The sequence below is a fragment of the Bos indicus genome, chromosome X (genome assembly GCF_029378745.1).
Source record: "Bos indicus isolate NIAB-ARS_2022 breed Sahiwal x Tharparkar chromosome X, NIAB-ARS_B.indTharparkar_mat_pri_1.0, whole genome shotgun sequence".
In the NCBI taxonomy this organism is placed as follows: domain Eukaryota; kingdom Metazoa; phylum Chordata; class Mammalia; order Artiodactyla; family Bovidae; genus Bos; species Bos indicus.
The window spans coordinates 38139894-38162420 of NC_091789.1; the positions used below are offsets into that span (position 1 = coordinate 38139894).

General features: G+C 41.8%; 2 protein-coding genes across 4 annotated transcripts in view; one reads left to right on the forward strand and one right to left on the reverse strand.

Moving 5' to 3' along the window:
* F8 (coagulation factor VIII) overlaps positions 1-14473 on the forward strand; it is a 142391-nt gene extending 127918 nt beyond the window's left edge. For all 3 annotated transcript variants that reach the window (XM_070785447.1, XM_070785448.1, XM_070785449.1), the window contains 4 exons: positions 3816-3960; positions 4353-4501; positions 4986-5162; positions 13489-14473. In XM_070785447.1, coding sequence (XP_070641548.1) covers positions 3816-3960; positions 4353-4501; positions 4986-5162; positions 13489-13644 — 627 coding nt within the window. In that variant the 3' untranslated portion in view covers positions 13645-14473. The remainder of the gene's footprint in view (positions 1-3815; positions 3961-4352; positions 4502-4985; positions 5163-13488) is intronic.
* H2AB1 (H2A.B variant histone 1) lies at positions 84-1026 on the reverse strand. The gene is given in 2 exon segments (XM_070784074.1): positions 84-553; positions 905-1026. Coding segments are annotated over 2 exon segments (426 nt in total). The 3' UTR covers positions 84-249.
* Positions 14474-22527: the final 8054 nt, after the last annotated feature.

Consider the following 22527-nt stretch of genomic DNA (forward strand, 5'->3'; position numbering starts at 1 on the left):
ACAACACTCCCCCTCCGCTCCAGTCAGACCCCCGACCCCCACCTCTCGAAGGAGGGGTGTCCCACCACCACCTCCCAGGCCAAGTGACTGAAGCACAAACAGGGATGTCTTGAAACACTTACTGATTCGACATGACTGGGCCCGAGGCACCGGGCTGTGCGGTCGGTCAGTGAGCAGGCCTGGCACCCGACAGCCGGGGGGAGGCCTGTCTGGGTGCCGGGGACCTGGGACCCGGGTGTGGTTGAGCAGCTAGTGCCAGGCTAGGGCCACCAGGGAGATGGTTGTCATCCCAAAAGAGCTGCTGAGCAGAACGTTATGGTGGACTGTTGTGTCCACCAGCTCTGGGGTGATGCGCCTCTGACCGCTGTTCTGGGCCTCGTTGCCTGCCAGCTCCAGGACCTTGGCAGTCAGGTGCTACATGATGGCTGCTAGGAAGATGGGTGCGGACGAACTCAGGCGCTGGGCATAGTGGCCTTCCCACAGGAGGCGCTCCATGTGGCTCACGGAGAAAGACAACTCAGCACGGGCGGTGTGGGAGTGGAGACCAGATGACCTTCAACGGCCCCTTTTACTTGGCATGCTGACCTTTGAGCCCGCTTTCTCCGAGGCCTCGCTTTGCGATGCAGTGGGATGAGGTGTGGTGGAATGATATGTGGCAGGATGAGATGCGGTGAAATGAGATGCAGCGGGATGAGTCAGCTGGTCCCATCCTCTCAAGACAAACGGTACTCTCAGACCTCTACTCCGTATCCTAGCAACCATGGACTGGCCCCTCATTGGTCGGGGCACACAGTCTGTGACAGGCAGACTCCCTGAGATCACCGATTTCCCATGCCCCCTACCCCACCCCGACCCCCGCAGGCCTGAGCCTGCAAAGACATGACGCTGGCAGAATCCTGCTCACCCTGCCCACTGGACCCTCTCTTTGTCGGAACTCTCTCTTTCCACGGAAGGAGACCTTTGTACGGAGAAGGCAGCAGACCACCCAGTGGCACCAAGTATACACTGGTGGTGGTGGGCCACCATCACCACTGTGTCTAGTTCCAGAACGTTGGCACCACCACAAAGAGAAACCCCTGTACCGACCAGGCAGTGACTCCCCACTGCCCCCTCCTGCAGTTTCCCCCACCCCACCCCCGTAGTCCTCAGGCAAGCACTCATCAGGTTTCTATCCACAGCCCTTTGCCTGTTCTGGAGACTTCCCAGAGATGGAGCCAAACAATAAATAGGTGGCCTTCTGTGTCTGGCTGCTGTCACTGAGCATAGGGCCCATGCACGTGGTAGCACAAATCAGCACTTCTTTCCTTTTCCTGGATGAATAGTATTCCACTGTATGGTATTCCAATCCCAAAGAAAGGCAATGCCAAAGAATGCTCAAACTACCACACAATTGCACTCATCTCACATGCTAGTAAAGTAATGCTCAAAATTCTCCAAGCCAGGCTTCAGCAATACATGAACCGTGAACTTCCTGATGTTCAAGCTGGTTTTAGAAAAGGCAGAGGAACCAGAGATCAAATTGCCAACATCCGCTGGATCATGGAAAAACCAAAACAGTTCCAGAAAAACATCTATTTCTGCTTTATTGACTACACCAAAGCCTTTGACTGTGTGGATCACAATAAACTGTGGAAAATTCTGAAAGAGATGGGAATACCAGACCACCTGTCCTGCCTCTTGAGAAATCTGTATGCAGGTCAGGAAGCAACAGTTAGAACTGGACATGGACCAACAGACTGGTTCCAAATAGGAAAAGGAGTACGTCAAAGCTGTATATTGTCACCCTGCTTATTTAACTTATATGCAGAGGATATCATGAGAGACGCTGGGCTGGAAGAAACACAAGCTGTAATCAAGATTGCCGGGAGAAATATCAATAACCTCAGATATGCAGATGACACCACCCTTATGGCAGAAAGTGAAGAGGAACTAAAAAGCCTCTTGATGAAGTCAAAGTGGAGAGTGAAAAAGTTGGCTTAAAGCTCAACATTCAGAAAATGAAGATCAAGGCATCCAGACCCATCATTTTATGGGAAATAGATGGGGAAACAGTGGAAACAGTGTCAGACTTTATTTTTGGGGGCTCCAAAATCATTGCAGATGGTGATTGCAGCCATGAAATTAAAAGATGCTTACTCCTTGGAAGGAAAGTTATGACCAACCTAGATAGCATATTCAAAAGCAGAGACATTACTTTGCCAACAAAGGTCCATCTAGTCAAGGCTATGGTTTTTCCTGTGGTCATGTATGGATTTGAGAGTTAGACTGTGAAGAAGGCTGAGCGCCAAAGAATTGATGCTTTTGAACTGTGGTGTTGGAGAAGACTTTTGAGAGTCCCTTGGACTGCAAGGAGATCCAACCAGTCCATTCTGAAGGAGATCAGCCCTGGGATTTCTTTGGAAGGAATGATGCCAAAGCTGAAACTCCAGTACTTTGGCCACCTCATGCGAAGAGTTGACTCATTGGAAAAGACCCTGATGCTGGGAGGGATTGGGGGCAGAAGGAGAAGGGGACGACAGAGGATGAAATGGCTGGACGGTATCACTGACTCGATGGACGTGAGTCTGAGTGAACTCTGGGAGTTGGTGATGGACAGGGAGGCCTGGCGTGCTGTGATTCATGGGATCACAAAGAGTCGGACATGACTGAGCAACTGAACTGACTGAACTGAACTGAACTGAACTGTATGGCTAGACCACACATGTTTTGTATCTGCTCAGCAGTGGACGGACATTTAGGTGACTTCTCTCTTGTGCCTACTGTGGTGGACATTCCTGTACGGGTTCTTTTTGAATGCTTGTTTTCAACTCTTTGGGCTTTATATACATGAATAAATTGATGAGTTTATTTCCAGATTCTTTATTCCACTGAGCTGTGTGTCTATCCTTACTCTAATACCACACAGTTTTAATAACTATAGCTTTGGACTAAGTTTTGAAATCCGGAATTGAGTCCTCCAACTTTTTTTTCTTTCTAGGATTATTTTGGCTATTCAGGGTCCCTTGAAATTCCATATCTATTTAGGGTTGGCTATTACATTCCTGTAAAATGGAGCATTGTGAGTTCCATAGGGATTGCATTAAATATCTAGATACTTTGTCTTCCTATGTCTTCCTAATCAAGACATAAGAATTGAGGTTAAAATGAAGCTGATCTATTTATCAAAAATAATGCTGTGCCCAGAGATTGACATAATGAGTAAAGTAAGTCAGACAGAGAAAGACAAATATCACATGATATTGCTTATATGTGGAATCTAAATAAAAAGGTGCACATGAACTTATTTAAAAACAGAAATAGTCACAAGTGTAGAAAACAAACTTATGGTTACGAAGTTGGAAAGGAGGGGGTGGATAAATTAGGAGTTTGATGAACATTTTACAGTCTACCCCAAGGGTAGACTACTTCACCTGCACAGACATAATTTCCCTTGATCCACTCTTCTTCCTATAATTTTTCTCCTTCATCCTTTGTATTCTAACACCTGTCTAGCCAGGATGGTTTTGAGTGTTGGGTGATGTTGAAAAGTGAATGTGTTAGTCACTCAGCCATGTCTGACTCTTTGTGACCCCATGGCCTGGGACCAACCAGGCTCCTCTGTCCATGGAATTCTCCAGGCAAGAATACTGGAGAGGGTTGCCATTCCTTTCTCCAGTGGATCTTCCTGGCCCTGGGATCAAACCCAAGTCTCCTGGATCACAGGCAGATTCTATACCATTTGAGCCACCAGGGAGCTGTTGAGACATGCACAAACAAATTTAGAAGAAAAAACTTGATTGGGAGGAATTGCTTCTTATTCTTTCTTCATTTTACAGGTGTTCTTTGGTAATGTGGATTCATCTGGAGTAAAACACAATATTTTTAACCCTCCAATTATTGCTAGATATATCCGTTTGCACCCAACTCATTACAGCATCCGCAGCACTCTTCGCATGGAGTTGATGGGCTGTGATTTAAACAGTAAGTTTCAAGTCATCCCATGTACTTCCTTCTCCCAACCATGGGCAGTATGACTAGCCATACTAGTTTTCCTGAGACGGGGAGGGAGGTGTTTCCCAGGACACAGAAGTCTCAATGCTAAAACCAGTACAGTCCTGGGCAAACCCATCACTTGCTCATCCTAACCATGGAATTCCCCAAGGTCAGCCATATCCTACAAGACTATTAACAAGGCAAATAAAAGCCCAACAGAGCTTAGCAGAGCTGACCAGAAAATCCAGGGCATGTTAACAATAACATGCAAAAGTTAATGCCTGGAAAATGATGTCGTGATGACAACTAGAATGTCAGTGGAGGCAGAACTTTGGCTGCAACCTGTTCTTGTGATGACACTCTTGTTCCATTTCTTCAAGGTTGCAACATGCCACTGGGAATGGAGAATAAAGCTATATCAGATACACAGATTACTGCCTCATCCCACTTACGCAACATGTTTGCCACCTGGTCTCCTTCACAAGCCCGACTTAACCTTCAAGGGAGGACAAATGCCTGGAGGCCCCAGGTAAGAGGGAACAAACTTACCATTTAACTGATTCAGAATAAGGAGCAGTGGTTGGGAAAGAATAGGGACAGCTCTGAACTCTTTCTTCAGCTACTTATGTCATCTGGTTGTTCCCACCAAGAGTGTCAAGGAAGAAAAGTGACTATGCACGGAAAACCCCACAGATATTTAGTGGATGTGCCATGTGCATTCACACAACATTCATTGGGGGAAAGGGATCATTTCCTCCTGGAAACAAAATATCTGTATGCAGTACTGGGCTAATATTTGTCAGTCTGTATATTGCTCATACATTCATTCAGTGAACATTTACTGGGCAGCTATAAGTGGGCAACCCCAGTTGCTTGCTTTGAGTCTAATACGGGGGACTGGCAAACAGATAATTAATATGCAGAGTGATAAGTGCTGAGTTATGATTAAGAAGGCATTTGGTGATTTCTGGGAGCAAATAGTGATCAACAAGACACTACTCTAACTTCCCCAGGTGAATAATCCAAAAGAGTGGCTACAAGTGGACTTCCAGAAGACAATGAGAGTTACAGGAATAACTACCCAAGGGGTGAAATCTCTGCTTACCAGCATGTATGTGAAGGAGTTCCTCATATCCAGTAGTCAAGATGGCCATAACTGGACTCCATTTCTTCAGAATGGCAAAGTGAAGGTATGCTGATCTCATAGGCACAAAACTTCTCTTAGCACTTGACATTTAGGACACTATGAAAGGCAGAGTAGAGCCAAAAGTTGATTATCCTCAGGGATGTTGATGTCATTCAAGATTGTGGCAAGCATCAGAGGGGTGAAGAAAAATAAGAGTTTATTCACAGAATGCTTAATGATCTGTATCAGCAGCAACAACTCAACTTAGATTCATCAAGAATTAACCATGGCATGAACCTTACCAATCTCCTAGTGCAGTCTCTTGCCACTTGCTGCTTTACTCTCTAAGTCCCACTCATACTAAGAAACCCTCAGGTCTCTAAAAACACCATGTTCTTTCTCACACTACACTTGTATACATACTATTTCTTCTACCTAGGACATTTTTTTAGGTGCTTCCTATTGATCCTTTCACCTGGCTCATTTTTTCAAGCCTCAGATAGACATGATCTCCTCCAAGAAGAATTTCTTGTTCCCTCAAGGCTGAATTAAACACTTATGCTTCTGGCAGTGTAGTGGACTAGAGTATTGATAATATATGTTTTAGAGGAGATTCCTATTTTAAAGAGGGTGTATCTTTGATACATGTTAAAACATGGATGAACCTTGAAAACATGCTAAATGAAATACAGCATATATAAAACTACAAATGGTGTATAGTTCCACTTATATGAGTATGTTAGTAAGGATTCTCCAGAGAAACAGAACCAATTGACTCACATGATTATAGAGGCTAACAAGATCTGCAGGTTAAGTCAGCAAGCTGGAGACCCAGGAGAGCTGACTGATCAAATATCTTGGCAACCTATGGACTGTAGCCCACCAGGCTCCTCTGTCCATGGGATTTTCCAGGCAAGAATACTGGAGTGGGTTGCCATTTCCTTCTCCAGGGGATCCTGCTGACCCAGGAATCAAACCCACATGTCTTGCATCTCCTGCATTGGCAGGTGGGTTCCTTACCACTAAGCCACCTAGGAAGCCCCAGTAAAACTGTATAGTCACATGCAAAAGAATGAAGATACCACACACACAATATATACAAATTTTAATTCAAAACAAATCATCACAATGTGGTAAGATTAGATGTCAACAAGAGGAAAAAAAAACTATTACAATACAAACATAGGGAGGATAAACAACACACTTCTGAATAACCAACAGATCATGGAAGAAATAAAAAAGGAAATCAATATACGCATAGAAGCAAATGAAAATGAAAGCAAGACAGCCCAAAACCTATGGGATTCAGTAAAAGCAGCACAAAGGTGGAAGTTCATAGTAATACAAGCCTACCTCAGAAAACAAGAGAAACATCAAATAAACAACCTAACTTTACACCTAAATCAATTGGAAAAAGAAGAATAGAAGACCTGCAAAGTTAGTAGAAGGAAAGAAATCATAAAAATCAGAGCAGAAATGAAGGTGACTATAGCAAAAATCAACAAAACGAAAATCTATTTCTTTGAGAAGATAAATAGACAAACCATTAGCCAGGCTCATCAAGAAACAAAGGGAGAATAACCAAATCAAAAAAATTGGAAATGAAAGTGAATAAATCACGACAGACAACACAGAAATACTAAAAATCACGAGACTATTATGAGCAATTATATGCCAATGAAATAGACCACTTGCAAGAAATGGAAAAATTCTTAGACAAGTATAACCTTCGATAACTGAACTAGGAAGAAATAGAAAATCTGAACACACCAAGTACAAGCACAGAAATTAAAACTGCACTCAAAAATCTTCCAACAAACAAAAGCCCAGGACCAGATGGCTTCACAGGTGAATTCTACCACAAATTTGGAGAAGAGCTAACACCTATCCTACTCAAACTCTTCCAGAAAATTGCAGAGGAAGGTAAACTCCTAAACTCCTTCTATGAAGCCACCATCACCCTAATACCAAAACCAGACAAAGATGCCACAAAAAAAGAAAACTACAGGCCAATATCACTGATGAACATAGATGCAAAAATCCGTAACAAAATTCTAGCAAACAGAATCCAACAACATATTAAAAAGATCATACATCATGACCAAGTGGGCTTTAACCCAGGCATGCAAGGATTCTTCAATATTTGCAAATCAATCAATGTAATATACCATATTAACAAATTGAAAGGTAAAAATATGATTATCTCAATAGATGCAGAGAAAGCCTTTGACAAAATTTAACACCCATTTAGGATAAAAACTCTCCAGAAAGCAGGCATAAAAGGAACATACCTCAACATAATAAAAGCTATATATGACAAACCCACAGCAAACATTATCCTCAATGGCAAAAAACTGAAAGCATTTTCTCTAAAATCAGGAACAAGACAAGGATGACCACTCTCACTACTACTACTCAACATAGTTTGGGAAGTCCTAACCACAGCAATCATAGAAGAAAGAAATAAAAGGAATCCAGATTGGAAAAGAAGAAATAAAACTCTCACTGTCTGCAGATGACATGATCCTCTACATAGAAAACCCTAAAGACTCCACCAGAAAATTCTAGAGCTAATCAATGAATATAGTAAAGTTGCAGGATATAAAATTAATACACAGAAATCTCTTGCATTCCTATACACTAACAATGAGAAAACAGAAAGAGAAATTAAGGAAACAATTCCATTCACCATTGCAATTAAAAAAATAAAATACTTAGGAATAAATTTACCTAAAGAAACAAAAGACCTATATATAGAAAACTATAAAATACTGATGAAAGAAATCAAAGAGGACACAAATAGATGGAGAAATATACCATATTCATGGAATGGAAGACTCAATATGGTGAAAATGAGTATACTACCCAAAGCAATCTATAGATACAACAAAATCCTTATCAAGCTACCAATGGTATTTTCACAGAACTAGAACAAACAATTTCACAATTTGTATGGAAACACAAAAAACCTCAAATAACCAAAACAATCTTGAGAAAGAAGAATGGAACTGGAGGAATCAACCTGCCTGACTTCAGACTATACTACAAAGCTACAGTCATCAAGACAGTATGGCACTGGCACAAAGACAGAAATATAGATCAATGGAACAAAATAGAAAGCCCAGAGATAAATCCACACACCTTATCTTTGACAAAGGAGGCAAGAATATACAATGGAGAAAAGACAATCCATTTACTGGTCAACCACCTGTAAAGGAATGAAACTAGAACACTTCCTAACACCATACACAAAATAAACTCAAAATGGATTAAAGATCTAAATGTAAGACCAGAAACTATAAAACTCTTACAGGAAATCATAGGCAGAACACTCTCTGACATAAATCACAGCAAGATCCTCTATAATCCACCTCCCAGAGTGATGGAAATAAAAGCAAAAATAAACAAATGGGACCTAATTAAACTTAAAAGCTTTTGCACAATGAAGGAAGCTATAAGCAAGGTGAAAAGACAGCCTTCAGAATGGGAGAAAATAATAGCAAAGGAAATAACTGACAAAGAATTAATCTCAAAAATATACAAGCAGCTCATGCAGCTCAATACCAGAAAAATAAACAACCAAAACAAAAAGTGGGCCAAATACCTGGGGCTGGTGCACTGGGATGACCCGGAGGGATGGTACAGGGAGGGAGGTGGGAGGGGGGTTCAGGATGGGAAACACGCATACACCCATGTGGATTCATGTTGATGTGTGGCAGAACCAATACAATATTGTAAAGTAAAAAACATAATAATAATAAAATAAAGCAGTGAAGTGATAAAAAAAAAAGTGGGCCAAAGAACTAAACAGATATTTCTCCAAAGAAGACATACAGATGGCTAACAAACACATGAAAAGATGCTCAACATGACTCATCATCAGAGAAATGCAAATCAAAACCACAATGATGTACCATCTCACGCTGGACAGAATGGCTGCCATTCAGTCATGTCCGACTCTTTGCAACCCCATGGACTGCAGCACACCAGGCCTCCCTGTCCATCACCAGCTCCTGGATCTTGCTCAAACTCATGTCCATCGAGTTGGTGACGCCATCCAACCATCTCATCCTCTGTCGTCCCCTTCTTCCCCTGCCTTCAATCTTTACCAAATATATCTGTCTGTAGCTATATTTAAATATGTATATGTATAAATATATTATAAATTATATATAAATATATATTATATAATATATATAAATTATATATAAATATATATTTAAATATTGCAAATAAAACCACTCATAACTTACAGAATAACTAGAAGACAAAGAATGCTGTAAGTTTCCATTTACAAAAAGTAAGTAGAAAATAAACATGCAAAGCTAGCTCTGCAGAGGAGAGTCCAGGAGAGACTGTGATAGAACACAGAGAAAACCACTTCTAAAAAGACAAAGTCTGACCCTCAGTGACAAAATACTAATATTTGAGCTCTCCTGTGTCATAGCTTTGGCTTCTGGAGATCTGAAAGGAAAAGAATGGAAAATATGTGGGACTAGAGGTGGCACTGTTTCTGGTGAAGGAGGATAGATCTCTTGGAGACTTGGTGATTAACAAAAAAAGAAGTCAAGTGGTGGAAATAAAGTTTTCTGGAAAAGCAAAAACCATCACAAAACATATCTTCTTGCCCCATCTATTTAAAAAATTACACTTTTCTCTATCAACAATAGAGGTTGCTCACAGACTAAGAAACCTACCCAGCCACCCAAACCTCTTATATATCTGCCGCATAAAATCACTGTATTGCTGGTGACAAGTGAACAGAAATAGCAGATGAGGTAAAAGGCATTATCCTTGATTTTTCACTTCCTCCTTCTTTGACAACTTCACTGACTTCGGGTTTGAGAATAGGACTCATTTTGACCAACGTAATGTAAATGCACATGATATACACCAATTTCGGACAGAAACTTTCAGTGTGATCATGTATTTGGCTCACTCTCTTCTGACTCTGCTCTCTGCCATGAGATTAAAATGTCCAACCTGAGAAGACACACTGTATGTGAGCCTTGGCCTGGAGCAGAGCCTCAGCTAACCCAGAAGAGTCTTGGTTTCCAAATAGCATGTCCTAGTAAAAGGAAGCTTGCCTCTCAGAGATGCCAAGACTGGAGCCATGAAGATGCTAGGTGACGCTGGAACATCTTCAGTCAGTCAGTTCAGTCACTCAGTCGTGTCTGACTCTTTGCAACCCCATGGACTGCAGCACGCCAGGCCTCCCTGTCCATCACCAACTCCTGGATCTTGCTCAAACTCATGTCCATCGAGTTGGTGATGCCATCCAACCATCTCATCCTCTGTCATCCCCTTCTCCTCCTGCCTTCAATCTTTCTGAGCATCAGGGTCTTTTCCAATGAGTCAGTTCTTCCCATCAGGTGGCCAAAGTTTTGGAGTTTCAACTTTAGCATAAGTCCTTCCAGTGAAAATTCAGAACTGATTTTCTTTAGGATGGACTGGTTGGATCTCCTTACAGTCCAAGGGTCTCTCAAGAGTCTTCTGTAACACCACAGTTCAAAAGCATCAATTCTTCGGCGCTCAGCTTTCTTTATAGTCCAACTCACACAGCCATACATGACTACTGGAAAAACCATAGCTTTGACTAGACTGACCTTTGTCGGCAATGTCTCTGCTTTTTAATATGCTGTCTAGGTTGGTCATAGATTTTTTTCCAAGGAGCAAGCGTCTTTTAATTACATGGCTGCAAACACCATCTTCAGTGATCTTGGATCCCAAGAAAATAAAGTCTGTCACTGGTTCCACTGTTTCCCCATCTATTTGCCATAAAGTAATAGGACCGGATGCCATGATCTTCGTTTCTGAATGTTGAGTTTTAAGCTAACTTTTTCACTCTCCTCTTTCACTTTCATCAAGAAGCTCTTTAGTTCTTCACTTTCTGCCATAAAGGTGGTGTTATCTGCATATCTCAGGTTACTGATATTTCTCCTGGCAATCTTGATTCCAGCTTGTGCTTCATCCAGCCCAGCATGTCTCACGATGTGCTCTGCACAGAAGTTAAATAAGCAGGGTGACAATATACAGCCTTGATGTACTCCTTTTCAAATTTGGAACAATTCTGTTGTTTCATGTCCAGTTCTGTTGCTTCTTGACCTGCATACAGATTTCTCAGGAGTCAAGTAAGGTGGTCTGGTATTCCCATCTCTTGAAGAATTGTTCACAGTTTGTTGTGATCCACAGAATCAAAGGATTTGGCATAGTCAATAAAGCAGAAGTAGCTGTTTTTCTGGAATTCTCTTGCTTTTTCAATGATCCAACATATGTTGGCAATTTGATCTCTAGTTCTTCTGCCTTTTCTAAATCCAGCTTGAACATCTGGAAGTTCACGGTTCATGTATTGTTGAAGCCTGGCTTGGAGAATTTTGAGCATTACTTTGCTAGCGTGTGGAATGAGTGCAGTTGTGTGCTAATTTGAGCATTCTTTGGCATTGCCTTTCTTTGGTATTGGAATGAAAAGTGACCTTTTCCAGTCCTGTGGCCACTGCTGGGTTTTCCAAATTTGCTGCCATATTGAGTGCAGCACTTTCACAGCATCATCTTTTAGGATTTGAAATAGGTCAACTGGAATTCCATCACCTCCACTAGCTTTGTTCTTAGTGATGCTTTCTAAGGCCCTCTTGACTTCACATTCCAGGATGTCTGGCTCTAGGTGTGTGATCACACCATCAGGTGTGTGATTATCTGGGTCATGAAGATCTTTTTGTATAGTTCTTCTGTGTATTCTTGCCACCTCTCCTTAATATCCTCTGCTTCTGTTAGGTCCATACAATTCCTGTCCTTTATCGAGCCTATCTTTGCATGAAATGTTCCCTTGGTATCTCTAATTTTCTTGAAGAGATCTCTAGTCTTTTCTATTCTATTGTTTTCCTCTATTTCTTTGCATTGATCACTGAGGAAGGCTTTTTTCTCTCTCCTTGCTATTCTTTGGAACTCTGTATTCAGATGCTTATATCTTTCCTTTTCTCCTTTGTGAGAATATTTATACAGCATTAAAGCCTCAGCCCACAGATTGTAAGGAAAGGAAAGTAATTACCTTTATTTAAGTGAGATGTGGTGGACACCACCTTAAGTAAGGCTCAAACTCTGAAGGAATCAGTATCATGTGTCCTTTGATATGATACAGTGGGAAATACACATCATCTAGTTAATATTTTCACTAAACATGTTGAACTAAGATTTAATAATTAAGAAAATAGTCACAGAAATTTAAAATGTGGGATGTTATCAACACAATGGTCCTAGGCCTTTTTAAATGTCAACATTATGAAGGACAAAAACAGACCAGAGACTAGGAGTGTGTTGTACATTAAAGATGTGAGTGTTCCTTCTGTTATTCTTTCAGTTTCTTGAGGGGAAACAACAAGGAATAACCCTAACAGAAGATGTACAGGTTTCAAAAGTTTACCAAACATATTTATCCAAGAATGTCTTTGTTTCCCAAAAGCTTTATCAAACACACAAACTCTAGCAAATGTTTATAGTATATTTGCTATGTATATACTGCATTTCTTGCATGTATGGAAGATCAGTGACCAAGGCCTCTGCTGTCATGGAAGTGACATTTGGTGGTGAAAACAGAGGTAATGGTCAATAAGCAGGTAAAAAGATAAATGAGAAGATAACAAATGCTGTAAAGAAAAGTGATCTAGACGAGATTGAGTCAACAAGAGTCCTGTTTCAGAAGATGAAGAGCTCTCTAAAGAGATAATGTTTAAACCCAAAGTCTTGGCAGGTTGAAGTAGTTCAGAGTAAAATGCCATGATGTTTACAACTTCCTTGAATTAGTTGAGAAAGTGGGTGAGAATGTTCTCAGAGGTAAGCCATAGCTGGAAGCAAGGGCTCCACAGCAGGTTAGCAAGTGAGTGAATGAGTGAGTGAAGTCGCTCAGTCGTGTCTGACTCTTTGCGACCCCATGGACTGTAGCATACCACGCTCCTCTGTCCATGGGATTTTCCAGGCAAGAGTACTGGAGAGGGTTGCCATTTCCTTCTCTAGAGGATCTTTCTGACCCAGGGATCGAACCTGGGTCCTCCCACATTGCACGCAGATGCTTTACCATCTGAGCCACCAGGGAAATCCTACAGGTTAGCAAAGAGGCTCTTAATTCTAGATGTCATACGCCCTTTCCCAGGCACAGACTAAGTCATTCAGGGGACTAAGTCATTCAGTCACCTCCCAAGGTTCAATCCCAAACTATCGAACTATGGGAAACTTGAATCCCTCAACCTGAAATGAAAAAAGCTTCCATCCTCAGCTTTGGGGTGGGTGCCCATGAAGAGCTATTGGTGAGTTCCAGACCATGCAGGAGGCCAGTGAAGGTGTATAAGTATTGTAATTCTTTTCCTGTCAACCAACACATGCTGTCTCTCCTCTTTTAGGTTTTTCAGGGAAATCAAGACTCCTTCACCCCCGTGGTGAATGCTCTAGACCCCCCGCTGTTTACCCGCTTCCTTCGGATTCACCCGCGGAGCTGGGCGCGCCATATCGCCCTGAGGCTGGAGCTTTTGGGCTGCGAGGCACAGCAGCAGTACTGAGGCCCAGTGCCTCCCTCCTGTCCCTCAGCCTTTCCTAACTGAGATGCAGCATCCTTGTGAGCCCTTCCGCCAGGTGACTTCCTGCCCTGCGCTGCCCACAGAGCCATCGGTTTTCGCTGTATTTCAATGCCTCTATGCCAGCAGCTGTGCCCTGAAGCCACCCAAATCAATTGCCATGGGGACTGTGTTCTCTGGAGTCATGTGGAAAGCATTCTCCTACGGAAGTGGCAGTCACTTCCTCCTCTGTGGTGATGAAGAAGGGTCAAGACCAAACTAGGCTTCTAAAGGACATGTTTTTAACATTTCCTCAGAAAAATGAGGAAACTCCATGGCTCTCTCCGGTGGGAGACCCAACACGATGTACTAGGAAATTCTGTACCGTGACTGAAAACTAGAGGCCCTCTTTACAGAGTTAAATATCAGGGAGTCAGAAGGAAACTGAGCTGGTGGAAGCAGAGAGAAAATTCCTCCAGTCAGCCACATGCCCTTTCCAAGAGGAACCCCCGCCTTGCCCCACCCCTACTAGATAAGTTTTGAAATGGTTTACTGTCTTGGAAAAGTCAGTGAAAATTAGAGATTAAGTTACAGAAATCAGTAAGCTGCTTTGCTGTATAGCCTGGTAGAGATGTTAATCCCCCAAATGATGTGGTTTGACTGCCTGCAAAAGGTTAACCACTTTGATGTCGACCTCAGTCATCTTTTTGTAGCATTCTTTTCCCATTGACTGCATACATCTCTATTTTTCAAATGTTCTTGGAACCAGATCTTTTGTCTTCCTGCTGGAATAGTCAATAATCAGTTGAATAAAATATTGACATGTAAAACCAAATGCCTTTGAGAGTTCTGTTTTTCTACTGGCAATTTATTTTTTAAATTTATTTATTTTAATTAGAGGCTAATTACTTTACAAAATTGTATTGGTTTTGCCATATATCAGCATGTTTCCGCCACGGGTGTACACGTGTTCCCCATCCTGAACCCCTCCTCCCACACCTCCCTCCCCATACCATCCCTCTGGGTCATCCCAGTGCACCAGCCCCAAGCATCCTGTATCCTGCATCAAACCTGGACTGGCAATTTGTTTCTTATATGATATTATACATGTTTCAATGCCATTCTCCCAAATCATCCCCCGCTCCCTCTCCCACAGAGTCCAAAAGACTGTTCTATAGATCTGTGTCTCTTTTGCTGTCTCGCATACAGGGTTATCGTTACCATCTTTCTAAATTCCATATATATGCGTTAGTATACTGTATTGGTGTTTTTCTTTCTAGCTTCAGTTCAGTTCAGTCACTCAGTCATGTCTGACTCTTTACGACCCCATGAATCGCAGCATGCCAGGCCTCCCTGTCCATCACCAACTCCCGGAGTTCACTGAGACTCATGTCCATCAAGTCAGTGATGCCATCCAGCCGTCTCATCCTCTGTCGTGCCCTTCTCCTCCTGCCCCCAATCCCTCCCAGTATCAGAGTCTTTTCCAATGAGTCAACTCTTCACATGAGGTGGCCAAAGTACTGGAGTTTCAGCTTTAGCATCATTCCTTCCAAAGAAATCCCAGAGCTGATCTCCTTCAGAATGGACTGGTTGGATCTCCTTGTAGTCCAAGGGACTCTCAAGAGTCTTCTCCAACACCACTTTCTGGCTTACTTCACTCTGTATAATCGACTCCAGTTTCATCCACCTCATTAGAACTGATTCAAATGTATTCTTTTTAATGGCTGAGTAATACTCCATTGTGTATATGTACCACAGCTTTCTTATCCATTCGTCTGCTGATGGACATCTAGGTTGCTTCCATGTCCTGGCTATTATAAACAGTGCTGCAGTGAACATTGGGGTACACGTGTCTCTTTTAATTCTGGTTTCTTCGGTGTGTATGCCCAGCAGTGGGATTGCTGAGTCCTATGGCAGTTCTATGTCCAGTTTTTTAAGGAATCTACACACTGTTCTCCACAGTGGCTGTACTAGTTTGCATTCCCACCAACAGTGTAAGAGGGTTCCCTTTTCTCCACACCCTCTCCAGCATTTCTTGCTTGTAGACTTTTGGATAGCAGCCATTCTGACTGGCGTGAAATGGTACCTCATTGTGGTTTTGATGTGCATTTCTCTGATAATGAGTGATGTTGAGCATCTTTACATGTGTTTGTTAGCCATATGTATGTCTTCTTTGGAGAAATGTCTGTTTAGTTCTTTGGCCCATTTTTTGATTGGGTCGTTTATTTTTCTGGAATTGAGCTACAGGAGTTGCTTGTATACTTTTGAGATTAGTTGTTTGTCAGTTGCTTCATTTGCTATTATTTTCTCCCATTCTGAAGGCTGTCTTTTCAGCTTGCTTATAGTTTCCTTTGTTGTGCAGAAGCTTTTAATTTTAATTAGATCCCATTTGTTTATTTTTGCTTTTATTTCCAATATTCTGGGAGGTGGGTCATAGAGGATCCTGCTGTGATTTATGTCAGAGAGTGTTTTGCCTATGTTCTCCTCTAAGAGTTTTATAGTTTCTGGTCTTATGTTTAGATCTTTAATCCATTTTGAGTTTATTTTTGTGTATGGTGTTAGACAGTGTTCTAGTTTCATTCTTTTACAAGTGGTTGACCAGTTTTCCCAGCACCACTTGTTAAAGAGATTGTCTTTTCTCCATTGTATATTCTTGCCTCCTTTGTCAAAGATAAGGTGTCCATAGGTGCGTGGGTTTATCTCTGGGCTACTGGCAATTTAAATGTGAATGATGGAAGCCCACTGGCTGCAAAGGACTGCGCAGAAGCGTGGCCGAGAGGAGCTACCTGATGCCCGAGGTCAGGGGCAGTGGGCGGGAGGAGCTACCCCATGCCCGAGGTCAGGAGGGGCGGCTGTGTGGAGATAACCCTTGTCCAAGGTAAGGAGCAGCAGCTGTGCTTTGCTGGAGCAGCCGTGAAGAGATACCCCACATCCAAGATAAGAGAAACCCAAGTAAGATGGTAGGTGTTGTGAGAGGCATCAGAGGGCAAACACACAAACCATAATCACAGAAAACTAGTCAATCTAATCACATGGACCACAGCCTTGTCTAACTCAATGAAACTAAGCCATGCCATGTGGGGCCACCCAAGACAGGTGGGTCATGGTGGAGAGGTCTGACAGAATGTGGTCCACTGGAGAAGGGAATGGCAAACCACTTCAGTATTCTTGCCCTGAGAACCCCATGAACAGTATGAAAAGGCAAAATGATAGGATACTGAAAGAGGAACTCCCCAGGTCTGTAGGTCCCAATGTGCTACTGGAGATCAGTGGAGAAATAACTCCAGAAAGAATGAAGGGATGGACCCAAAGCAAAAACAATACCCAGTTGTGGATGTGACTGGTGATAGAAGCAAGGTCCGATGCTGTAAAGAACAATATTGCATAGGAACCTGGAATGTTAGGTCCATGAATCAAGGCAAATTGGAGGTAGTCAAACAGATGGCAAGAGTGAACATCGACATTCTAGGAATCAGCGAACTAAAATGGGCTGGAATGAGTGAATTTAAATCAGATTACCTTTATATCTACTACTGTGGGCAGGAATCCCTTAGAAGAAACAGAGTAGCCATCATGGTCAACAAAATTGTCCGAAATGCAGTACTTGGATGCAATGTCAAAAATGACAGAATGATCTCTGTTCGTTTCCAGGGCAAACCATTCAGTATCACAGTAATTCAAGTCAATGACCCAACCAGTAACGCTGAAGAAGCTGAAGTTGAACGGTTCTATGAAGACCTTTAAGACCTTTTAGAACTAACACCCAAAAAAAATGTCCTTTTCTTTATAGGCAACTGGAATGCAAAAGTAGGAAGTCAAGAAACACCTGGAGTGACAGGCAAATTTGGCCTTGGAATATGGAATGAAGCAGGGCAAAGGCTAATAGCATTTTGCCAAGAGAACGCACTGGTCATAACAAACACCCTCTTCCTACAACACAAGAGAAAACCCTACACATGGACATCACCAGATGGTCAACACTAAAATCAGTTGATTATATTCTTTACAACCAAGGATGGAGAAGCTCTATACAGTCAGCAAAAACAAAACTGGGAGCTGACTGTGGCTCAGATCATGAACTCCTTATTGCCATATTCAGACTTAAATTGAAGCAAGTAGGGAAAACCACTAGATCATTCAGCAATGACCTAAATCAAATTCCTTATGATTATACAGTGAAAGTGAGAAATAGATTGAAGGGAATAGATCTGATAGGTAGAGTGCCTGATGAACTATGGACAGAGGTTCATGACATTGTACAGGAGACAGGAATCAAGACCATCCCAATGGAAAAGAAATGCAAGAAAGCAAAATGGCTGTCTGGGGAGGCCTTACAAATAGCTGTGAAAAGAAGAGAAGTGAAAAGCAAAGGAGAAAAGGAAAGATATAAGCATCTGAATGCAGAATTCCAAAGAATAGCAAGAGGAGATAAGAAAGCCTTCCTCAGTGATCAATGCAAAGAAATAGAGGAAAACAACAGAATGGGAAAGACTAGAGATCTCTTCAAGAAAATTAGATATACAAAGCGAACATTTCATGCAAAGATGGGCTCGATAAAGTACAGAAATGGTATGGACCTAACAGAAGCAGAAGATATTAAGAAGAGGTGGCCAGAATACACAGAACTGTACAAAAAAGATTTTCACGACCAAGATAATCACGATGGTGTGATCACACACCTAGAGCCAGACATCCTGGAATGTGAAGTCAAGTGGGCCTTAGAAAGCATCACTATGAACAAAGCTAGTGGAGGTGATGGAATTCCCATTGAGTTATTTCAAATCCTGAAAGATGATGCTGTGAAAATGCTGCACTCAATATGCCAGCAAATTTGGAAAATTCAGCAGTGGCCACAGGACTGGAAAAGGTCAGTTTTCATTCCAATCCCAAAGAAAGGCAATTCCAAAGAATGCTCAAACTACTGCACAATTGCACTCATCTCACACGATAGTAAAGTAATGCTCAAAATTCTCCAAGCCAGGCTTCAGCAATATATGAACCGTGAACTTCCAGATGTTCAAGGTGGTTTCAGAAAAGGCAGAGAAACCAGAGATCAAATTGCCAACATCTGCTGGATCATGGAAAAAGCAAGAGAGCTCTGGAAAAACATCTATTTCTGTTTATTGACTATGCCAAAGCCTTTGACTGTGTGGATCACAATAAACTGTGGAAAATTCTTCAAGAGATGGGAATACCAGACCACCTGACCTGCCTCTTGAGAAACCTATATGCAGGTCAGGAAGCAACAGTTAGAACTAGACATGGACCAACAGACTGGTTCCAAATAGGAAAAGGAGTACGTCAAGGCTGTATACTGTCACCCTGCTAATTTAACTTATATGCAGAGTACATCATGAGAAACGCTGGGCTGGAAGAAGCACAAGCTGGAATCAAGATTGCCGGGAGAAATATCAGTAACCTCAGATATGCAGATGACACCTCCCTTATGGCAGAAAGTGAAGAGGAACTAAAAAGCCTCTTGATGAAAGTGAAAGAGGAGAGTGAAAAAGTTGGCTTCAAGCTCAACATTCAGAAAGCTAAGATCATGGCATCTGGTTCCATCACTTCACAGGAAAAAGATGGGGAAACAGTGGAAACAGTGTCAGGCTTTATTTTGGGGGGGCTCCAAAATCACTGCAGATGGTGATTGCAGCCATGAAATTAAAAGACCGTTACTCCTTGGAAGGAAAGTTATGACCAACCTAGATAGCATATTCAAAAGCAGAGACATTATTTTGCCAACAAAGGTCTGTCTAGTCAAGGCTGTTTTTCCATTGGTCATGTACGGATGTGAAAGTTGGACTGTGAAGAAAGCTGAGCGCCAAAGAATTGATGCTTTTCAACTGTGGTGTTGGAGAAGACTCTTGAGAGTCCCTTGGACTGCAAGGAGATCCAACCAGTCCATCCTAAAGGAGATCAGTCCTGGGTGTTCATTGGAAGGACTGATGCTAAAGCTGAAACTCCAATACTTTGGCCACCTCATGCAAAGAGTTGACTCTTTGGAAAAGACTCTGATGCTGGGAGGGATTGGGGGCAGGAGGAGAAGGGGACGACAAAGGATGAGATGGTTGGATGGCATCACTGACTCGATGAACATGAGTCTGAGTGAATTCTGTGAGTTGGTGATGGACAGGGAGGCCTGGCGTGCTGCGATTCATGGGGTGGCAAAGAGTTGGACATGATGAACGACTGAACTGAACTGAACTGAACTAATGGAATTTTACAGAAAGAAATTGAGCCACTGAATGGCAAGATAGACAGCTTAGAAAAACAACCGAGTGAGTTAGAAAACCAGATTTCATGTAAATTGCAGCAAAAAGTGATATAATTTATGAGGTGAAGTTAACATTTAAAAAAATTAGAAGTGTAACCTTGATCCAGTAGCAGAGAGAGAGAGAGAGAGACATGTTTAATCTTGACACCCATTAGCACTGTTCTCTTTCTTTTCTCACAGATGGGAGTTTCCACTTTAGAAAGAGTAATAAACCCTGATGTTTCTGAGTATTCAGAGTGGCTGCTACATAGGAAAAGCAAAGACAAATATGCTTGGCACTCAAGTGATTCATTCAGGCATCTCTTAGGATTAAGGCAGCAGTCTGGGCTCTGGCACATCCCACTAATCCCCCTTTTATACGTTTTCTAGAAGTTGTGACCAACCAGAATCCTGGAGAAGGTGTGGCAGAATCTGGTGAGCCTAATGTAAGAAATGAGTGGATTTGAGAGGTAGATGCTGCACTTGTATCGCCAAGATGTCCTGGGATCACTTTTAGGACTTTAGTGGTTTCATTTGTCCCCCAAATGCTTTGGCTAATGGAGGACCTGTACTCAGAAACCTACAAGACCCTGATAAAAGAATTTGAAGATGACACAGACAGATGGACAAAAGACACTGTGTTCATGGATTGGAAACATTAATATTGTTAAAATGACCATGCTACCCAAGGCAATCTACAAATTTAAGGCAATCTTTATCAAAATACCCATGGCATTTTTCCAGAACTAGAACAAACAACTCTAAAATTTATGTGGAAACACAAAAGACCATGAACAGCCAAAACAATCTTGAGAAAAAAAGAGCAAAACTGGAGGAATCAGGCTCCCTGACTTCAGACTGTATTACAAAGTTACAGTCATCAAAACAGTATAGTACTGGCACAAAAACAGAAATATAGACTAATGCAACAGGATAGATAGCCTAGAAATAAAGTAATGTGCCTGTGGGCACCTTATCTTTGACAAAAGAGGCAATAATATACAATGGGCAAAACATAGTCTCTTCAATAAGTGGTGTGGCAAAATTGGACAGCTACATGTAAAAGAATGAAATTAGAACATTTCCTCATACAATATACAAAAATAAACTCAAACTGGTATAATTATTTTGGAAAACAATCTGACATTATTTACAAAAGTTGAGCATACAGATACCCTATGACAATTCTGTTGGGTAATGACCTAGACCCAGAATTGCCACGTGAAACAAGAGACAGGGCAGCACTATTCGAAACAGCTCCAAACAGGAAAAAACCCTTGTATATATTTCCTAGTGGCTTATTTTAATTGCTGTATAGTAATCCATTATGGCTTCCCTTGTGGCTCAGCTGGTAATCTGAGTGCAATCTGCCTGCAGTGTGGGAGACCTGGGTTTGATCCCTGGGTTGGAAAGATCCCCTGGAGAAGGAAAAGGCTACCCACTCCAGTATTCTGGCCTGGAGAATTCCATGGAGTTGCAAAAAGTTGGACACGACTGAGTGACTTTCACGTTCACTTTCAATCCATTATACATTACAATTTATTTCAGTTCAGTTCAGTTGCTCAGTCGTGTCCGACTTTTTGCAACCCCATGGACTACAGCACGCCAGGCCTCCCTGTCCATCATCAACTCCCAGAGTTTGTGTCCATTGAGTCAGTCATGCCATCCAACCATCTCATCCTCTGTTGTCCCATTCTCCTCCCGCTTTCAATCTTCCCAGCATCAGGGTCTTTTCAAATGAGTCAGTTCTTTGCATCAGGTGGCCAAAGTATTGGAGTTTCAGCTTCAGTATCAGTCCTTCCGATGAATATTCAGGACAATTTATTTATCCATTGCTTTTCTGACTAATACATCATTTATGCCAGTTCTATGGATCTGATCATCCTTTTTAAAAATTTGATTTGTAACAACAGTTCTTTGTACGTTAACATTAACCTATTATTTATCTTACATGTTATGGAATTTTTCACTTAATTTGTCATTAATGTTTGATCTTTCTTTACAATGTTTTTCTGTATGAAAGCTTTACATTTTTATGCAATAAAATTATCAGTAGTTACACCTATGGCTTTGGGGTTTTACGACATGTTCAGAGTAAATTTTTTCATACCAATATTACAGAAACTCATGTTTTATTCCAACATGTGTATGGTTCTATTTTTGTTCAGTCTTTGATCCATCTAGAATTTTTTTTGTGTGTATGACTCTAACTTCAGTCAGTACATTCAAATGAATAACCAATCATCGTATTAAACCATCCCTTTTTCCCCACTGAAATGAAATGCCATCTATTAAACTGCCATATATGCACTATTTTATGGTGTAGTTGATGCCATGTGGCAAACAAAATATCTTAGAATTCTTCAAGCCCGAGAGGATATGGCTACCATAAGGATGGGTTTTAGTATCAGCACAGATGTTTCCACATAGACTGAAGAAAACATCTGTATGCTTAGTTGTCAGATAGAGACTGGGGGAAGGTCAAGTGCAGTCAATGATATCATAAAAGGGAAGAGAATTCTATTTGGAATTTCAGAAGCCTTAAAAGAAGGCTCAGGTCAGCTTCTTCTGAAGACTGAGGCCAGATTCACTGGCTTCTTCACCTCCCTACCTGACACAGGTCTCAGCAGTGGATG